General features: G+C 40.2%; 1 protein-coding gene and 1 non-coding gene across 2 annotated transcripts; both read left to right on the plus strand.

Moving 5' to 3' along the window:
• Positions 1–954: 954 nt before the first annotated feature.
• On the plus strand, positions 955–4,202 carry C1H15orf48 (chromosome 1 C15orf48 homolog). Its single transcript, XM_067749916.1, has 5 exons — positions 955–1,107; positions 1,246–1,307; positions 1,748–1,833; positions 2,758–2,818; positions 3,807–4,202. Exons 2-5 carry the CDS (start codon positions 1,272–1,274, stop codon positions 3,873–3,875), a joined length of 252 nt encoding a protein of 83 aa, XP_067606017.1. The 5' UTR covers positions 955–1,107; positions 1,246–1,271; the 3' UTR covers positions 3,876–4,202.
• A 3,286-nt stretch (positions 4,203–7,488) lies between these two features.
• Positions 7,489–7,604, plus strand: LOC137207984 (small nucleolar RNA SNORA22). Its single transcript, XR_010935420.1, has one exon. It is a non-coding gene; the product is annotated as a small nucleolar RNA SNORA22 (small nucleolar RNA).
• Positions 7,605–7,887: the final 283 nt, after the last annotated feature.

Consider the following 7,887-nt stretch of genomic DNA (forward strand, 5'->3'; position numbering starts at 1 on the left):
GTCAGTTTGAATGCAAAGCCCATGACTAGAAATAAAATGGGGCTGAAACAGAGCTGGGTCTGGCCGTTTAGAAAACATTAAGATGTTTTCGTTTTTAATGCTAACTCATAGCTTAAACTTCAAACAGTTTTAAAATAATTGTTTTAAAATAACTATTTTTAGATAACTGAGCTTGCACTCTTGACTTAATCGCAGTTGCTAAGAGCAGGGTGCAGAAAGAACAGTGCTGCCTGATTGCCAGACAGACCGGGCTTCTGATTATATCTCCGCCGCTTACTGGCTATGTGCCTAGAGCATCTCTGAGCCTAAATAACATACCTTGCAAAAATGTCGAGAAGATTCCAGTACAGTGCCTGACACACAGATACTGATTTAATTATTATTCCCGTGGTTCTGCAGCCGCCTTCATGCTCCGTGAAAGGCTAGGCTGCTAACTTAGGGGCGAGTTCCTTCAGGGTCGTCTCAGAGATCTTCTCCTGGAAACCTCTCCGGTTGATTCTTTTTGTTTCTTCTCTCTCATCTCCTGATTTTTTTTTTAATGGAAAAAATCAGGACAACAAGGAATTATTCTGAAAGGAAATTTACAACTTAAATTATCTCCGTAAGTGCGCCACATCACATTTTTGGAGCTTTTAATGTGACTTGGATTAATTCTAGTTTACCTGCCTGCACCAAGGAGCCTCCCATGGGACCCCCGGATCTGCGGCTCCTTTTCCGGACCTCCTTTTAGACGGGCTGTTTTTCACCTGTTCTTGGCCATCCAAGTGCCCCTAGTTCTCAGTTCCACCCCCTTGCAGACCCGCCAACGCCCAGCCTGGGCTCGCTCCGAGCGGCGGGTAAGAACCGCGGCAGGCGGCAGGGAGCGCTAGCGTCCTGCTGCGCGGAATTTGAAGGCCCGGCATCCCGCAGGGGGCGCCCGGTTGCCGGTCGCCCGGCATGGAAAGCGAGTCAAGCCCCGCACGCCCCCTGCGCGGCCCGCGTGACCAGAACGCGCCGGCCGGCCTTCCGGAGAGGGTGGGGTTGGTATATAATGCGCGGAGGTCGAGGTCGGTGTTCGGTTCTGGGCATTAGCATCGTCCGCTCGCGGCGCCCCGCCAGGTCTCCCAGGTGAGCTGCCCTCGGGCGGAGGCTCTGGTGAGCCGTCTTGAGGCTGGCTTTGGGATACATTGGCCGGTTTGGAGCCCACCAGGCTTCGTCCTAGTAGCTGAGTTTTGATCAATATCTTGGATTTTTTTTTTCTTCTAGATTTGGCATTCTACACTGAAGTCATCATGAGCTTTTTCCAAGTCCTGATGAAAAGGAAGGAAGTAAGGTTTTATTTATTTGTTTATTTATGGCTGCGTTGGGTCTTCGTTACTAAGGGTGGGCTTTCTCTAGTTGCGGTGAGCGGGGGCTGCTCTTCGTTGCGGTGCACGGGCTTCTCAGTGCGGTGGCTTTTCTTGCGGAGCATGGGCTCTAGGCGCGCGGGCTTTAGTAGCTGTGGCGCAGGGGCGTAGTTGCTCTGCGGCATGTGGGATCTTCCGGACCAGGGCTTGAACCCGTGTCCCCTGTATTGGCAGGCGGACACTTAACCACTGCACCACCAGGGAAGTCCAAAAGAAGCAAGTAAATTTTTAAAGCAACTGAAAATCTGACTAAAAATATTAACTTTTAAAGATGTTGAAGAAAGTATAAAATGATATAGAGCTATTCTGTTATATTTCAAGTGTTTCACATTGAAACGTCCGAATATTTTGTTCTCTGTTAGCTTATTCCTTTGGCGTTTTTCATGACCGTGGCAGCGACTGGAGCTTTGTCTTTTGCTCTGTATTCCCTTCGAAAACCCGATGTGATGTAAGTAGGCATTCATCATTTATAAAAACGTTTTTAGCCGTGTTAGGTTGACCTTCAGTTTATGAAATGCATAGTATCAGATTCCTGGTTTTCCCCCCAGGATAAGAATGTCGAATTGTGAACTTGGTTAGAGTCAGGGCCAGAAAGCATCCAGGTATCAGAAGACTATCAAATGATGATTAGAGATAAAATAGGTTTACTAATATAAGTTCCTTGTATCTAAATACGCTTTCAGCCACTGGCCCTCCTCCTCTTCTCCTGCAGCAAAATAAAGCTTGTTGGTTTTTTTTTTTTAACTTAAGTTTTGAAATTTAAAGTTCTTAGACGGTCTTTTGGGATATACATCATCAATCTTAATCATTTTAATAACATTTTAAAATGTCAGTTCATTAGAAAGGTCTTTCCTAACGTGGTAGAGTTTATAGATTCAGCTGTCTGCGATGAATCTAATCTTAGCCCTGGATATAAGGTAAAATACCATGTGTCCTGGAATATGAGGAAGAGAAAAACCTGACTCTGATACTGACCGGGTGCAGGGCTCCATAGAGCCGTAATGCTAGGCTGTGGCAGTTCATCACCTACCGGTTTCAAGCCCAGCCCTTCTGCCTCTTCCAGAAGCTGGGGTAAGAGCATATTTGCTTGCTCTTAGCCTGGCACTTCCACCCTAATTGCTCTTCAGCTTATGAGAACATTCTCCAGTCTAGGCCAGTAAAGGGAATACAGACCTCCTACTCTGCAGAGGAATTGATCCTTGATGTTTGAGCCAAACTGTGAAGCTTTTTAAAGGAACGTTCCATCAATTTCAATTAACTCAATGCCTGAGTATGCACTCTGAGTCTGTCCCTAGCATATATATAAACCCAATATCAGACTTAGTTTAAATGCACTTACTTTAATGTTTAATCAGCTTTCTTTTATTTTTAGCATTGATCGAAAAAGAAATCCAGAACCTTGGGAAACTGTGGATCCTACTGCACCTAGAAAGGTATTGCTGCATTAAAACGTGATTTATACTTAGCCGAAACCTTAGCACATTTGTCGGCAAAATAGATGTAATACCTTTTAACCCTTAGTGTGCCATTTAATGTGTAGTGCAAAGGGAGTGCTGTAGGGTTATGGAGATTTAGTTCAAATCTTTGCTCCATTAGTCACAGGTGATTTTAGATAATTTGGCCTCTCTGAGGCTCTCAGAATCTATAAAATGGGCACAATAATAGGGCTCTTCCTCAGAGTTTAGAGGATTAAAGTAGATAAAATAGAGCCCTTTAGCACAGTGCCTGGCCCATAGTCAGCACTCAAATATTAACTTTTATCATTATTGTGACACATCGTCTCCTTTTTTAATTTAATTTTTTTTTAATATTGGAGTATAGTTGAGTTACAATGTTGTGTTAGTTTCAGGGGTACAGCAAAGTGAATCAGTTATACATATACATATATCCATTCTTTTTCAGGTTTTTTTCCCAAATAGGTTATTACAGCATATTGAGTAGAGTTACCTGTGCTTACTAGTTATCTTGTCCACAGCTCTGTGCCTTTTCCTTTATTGTATAACTTGGATCATTTGTACTTTTGTTGAGTAATTACAGTGAGGAAATTTTAAGAGCCTACTATGTGCCTAGCTCTGTGCTGGGAGCATCATACCTCCACTCAGACGTAGCAGACACACTTTTTGAGCTTCTAGTTCACATAAAACCATAGGAAATTTAAAAATCTAGAACCTCTTAAGTGAAAGTAGGGTAAATGGATATGACCTTTCTCTCTGATCCTGTAACACTCAGGAACCCAAAGGCTCTTTAGAGGGATAGAGGGATAGAACCAGCCCATATTACTGTTTTAGAGATGGGAAGAGGTGATTCGTTGACTACAAACGTTATGGTGATGCTTTTTACAAAGGGAGCTGTGTACAAATCCCAGAAGGGGGCCTGAGGATGGACAGATCCTAACAAAACATTTTTATTCTTTTTTTAAAGCTTATAACAATCAACCAAGAATGGAAGCCTATTGAAGAGTTGCAGCAGGTCCGAAAGGCAACCAGGTGACCAGTCTTCGCCATTTTCTTCCAAAGAGTACTCTATGAATCTAGTGGAAACACTTCTGCACAAACTAGATTATGGATACCAGTGTGCGGAAATGCTTCTGCTACATTTTTAGGGCTTGCCTACGTTTTCAGACTCTGGATAAAGAATTATAAAGGTAGCGCAACAATAACCACGTAGTCCCCAAATAAGATTCTATGTTTATTTTCTTGTTGTAAATTTGTTTTGCGTATTGAAATTTTTGTGTTTATGATGCCTGAATGTTCTCCTTAAAATGTATAAAGATCTGTTAAATTTGATTGTCTCCAATAAAACACCACTTGTGCGAGATTTCTTAAAGTTCAGGTACATACTTAAATAGAGGAGAAAGTCTTTTTATGGGAGATAAACACATTCTGAAGCATGGACCTTCATCTTTTTAAATAACACCCAGTGCAAATTTCTGTATAAACTTTTTTTCCAAGTTCACTCATTCATCAGAAATCTATTGAGTAACTACTGTTATCCAGGCACTGTTCTTGTGCAGCTGAGATAAAGCAATGAACAAAACCAAATGTTGGAGGGAGAGGAATAAAAGATGGTCAGTACAGTGAGGAAAATGAAGACAAGATGGGGTATGAGACTTGCATGGGGATTGGTCTTGGAGGAAGTACTGGGATTCTGGCAGTGATGGGAATGTGGGGCATGTGAGAGTAGCCCTCCAGATGCCAAGGCTAACAGTGGTGCTCCTGTGAGGCTTGGGGAGGGGAGGATGGAGAGCACCCCACAGAGTCTGGGGCTCCTCTTCACTGTGGCCAATGGTCCCTTGGAGATCAAAGGTATGATCAAACGCAGCATACCCCTCGGCTCCCCCTTGACTGTTCTTGAAAGTGGGACCACATAGAAAATAGCTTTTCATTAACTTTAAAAAAAAATTGAGATACAATTCACAGAACATAGTATTCATCCATTTAAAGTGCACAGTTCGGTGGTTTTTAGTATATTCACAAAGTTTTACAACCATCTCTACCATCTAATTCCAGAACATTTTTATCACCCCAAAACAACACTGTACCCATTAGCAGTCATTCCCCCATTTCTGACCCCTCTGCCCCCAGCCTAGGGAAACACCAATAAAGTTTATCTCTGTAGATTTGCCTATTCTGGGCATTTCAGATAAATGGAATCACACATTATGTGGCCTTGGTGCCTGGCTCTAACTTAGTATAATGTTATCATGATTCGTCCATGTTGTAACACGTATCAGTATTACGTTCCTCTTTATGACTAATTTTCCATTGTATGGATATGCCATATTTTGTTTATCCATCAGTTGACAGACATTTGGATTGTTTCTACCATTTGGCTGTTATGAATAATGCTGCTGTGGACAGCCATGTATAAGTTTTTGTATAGCCATATCTTTTCAATTCTCTTGGGTGTATACCTGGGTTCATTAACTCTTTTAAATAAATATCATAAATCCCTTTTTCTTAATTTCCATCTGAACATAATAGAAATTTAAGAGTAGGGCTAAATTCTAATCACCTTCACGGCAATAAGAATTAACTAGATCTTTCTAGAGACTTGGCAGTTCTGAAGGGATTAAAGCAAGACTACTTCTGCAACTTCTATTTTCCTTATCACCTCAAATTTTCCCAGGTGAAAATCTCCAATTATTGATTTCAAGGAATTACATGTACCAGTTAGGAAGTACAATTTTATTTGCTTAAGCTTCTAAAGGGCAATGTGGTACCATATAGTCAAATAAAAATGAACAACCTTGTGATGCTTGGCCAATTAGGAGAGCAAATTGTAGTGTTTGGGAGGGAACTGTGCCTTTCAACTTTAAAACACAAACCTGATTGAAATACAGTGGCTTTATGGGGTGAACAAGGCAGTGGAAGGTACCATGCAGCAGGTTTGGGAGGGAGAAAGGCCAACAGCAATACTGAAACTTAAATTTCAAAAGATTTATTGATTTTATTTTTGATAGTATTCTTAACATTTTCCACACGTTTTATTTTGAAATTTTTCAAATATTCAGAGAAGTTGAAAAACTAGCACAAAAAATACTCACACTTTTTATCACTTAATATTTTGCCACATTTGCTGTATCTCTCTGTATATTATGCTCTTTTAAAATGAACTCTGAAAATAAGTTACAGACATCATAAAGCTATTCATGCCTAAGAGAAAGGACATTCTAGCTGTTATACCATTATCATTCCTAAGAAGATTACCATTAATTCAATACTATCACCTAACATATAATCCATTTCCATTTCCTCTGACTGTAATGTCCTTTATAACTGTAGTTTTAAGTCCAGAGTCCAATCCAAGTTTCACTTGTTGCATTTGGTTGTTAGGCTATTGTACTGAGTACTTGATGGATATGTGGTCATGGAAGTGACTCCCAAGGAGCTTGTATAGAACTCTCTCTGCAGAGTTTGATCTGGATAAGATTCTCTTGCAAGTGGACTTTGAAGTTTTAAAATTTGAGACATATTAAAGACATTTTCAAGTAATTTAAATATTTAAGAAGTTGTACAATTGTTAAGCGTTCACTATGTGGTAGGTGGTGTGCTGGCCTCAAGGATCTGACATAGGAAAGGTAGATACATCTGTGAACAAATCCAAGCAATACAGTGACAATAAGGCAAGGATAGAAACAAGCACATGGTACAAAGGAAGGTTCCGAAGAAGATGGGTCCCTGAAAGCCTAGTTTCTTTAAAAACCATTAATTAGGGTAAGATAGGGAGGGTGGGAGGGAGGCACGAGAGGGAGGGGATATGGGGATATATGTATATGTATAGCTCATTCCCTTTGTTATAAAGCAGAAACTAACACACCATTGTAAAGCAATTATACTCCAATAAAGATGTTAAAAAAACAGCCAATAATTAGAAGTCAGAAAGGCAATTGAAGTAGAGGCGTGTATTTACCTAGCCATAGAGAGCTAAGACAGCATCTCTTCAGAAACTTGGAGCAATTTAGTATATGAAATTTAATATTGGAGTCTAGAGTGGGATAGGTGAAATGCTTAGGGCCTTTTATGCTATCATTCTGCAGGCACAAAGGAATAGGATTTTAAGATGGGGAAGGAGATAATACAGTTTGTGGTTTTTTTTTTAACATTTTAACAACTTCCATTGTTGGTTTCAGTTTGCAATTAAACCAAAGCCCAGAGTCCTTCAGTTTTATGTCCTTGAGCCTTAAGCAAACACCTATAATTCTCTCATATAAAAAGAGGATGTGAAGTAAGCTTTCTGAATAAAAAAGTTAAAGTCACATACCATATCACTAAAAACGAGTGAGGTCTGATTAAATACTCATTCATCATCATTTTCAATTTTCTTGGGGAAAGTCTTACACATTTTAGTTGAGACTTTGTCAGAGAATGAAACTACAGGCTCCGAAATCAGACCACTTTGCCACTTTACTACCCATGTTGCTTTGTACCTCAGATTCCTGGTCTATGAAATTGGGTTAATCTGTTACTTGCTTGGGTTAGTTGTGAAGATTTTGTGAGAGAATAAAAGTTTCTGACATGGTGTTTAACATGCACTAGTTGTTCAATAAGTATTCCCTTTTTGCTTTTTAAAAAATGATTATCACTATAAAAGAGAAAGCTCTTTGCACAGTGAACACCCAAGTGTGCTTTATAATTCCCTTGGCTTTGACTCTGTGCTAGAGCAATGTCTGTTCTTTTCCTCCGCATTGAAAGGAGTATTCAGAAAGTCAGCCCATTATATTAATTGTGTTTAAGGGTATGAATGATCTAGCATATCCCTTCATAAATTTGCTTTGTCATGAAATATATTTGCATCTAACTGGAAAAAAATAAGAGAAAGCTCTTAATGTGTATAAAATTATATTCTTCCATGAGTGAGAACATTGCCTGTTTGAGAGTCACACACGCCTACTTCTGGTAACTGGTCTACCTTTGGTTCATAGTGCCCCAGTTATAAACCTTTGCCAGAGCATGACCACACCTGAAGATAAACACATCTCACCTTTACTCTCACCTACTCA

Source organism: Pseudorca crassidens, chromosome 1 (assembly GCF_039906515.1).
Source record: "Pseudorca crassidens isolate mPseCra1 chromosome 1, mPseCra1.hap1, whole genome shotgun sequence".
Classification (NCBI taxonomy): Eukaryota; Metazoa; Chordata; class Mammalia; order Artiodactyla; family Delphinidae; genus Pseudorca; species Pseudorca crassidens.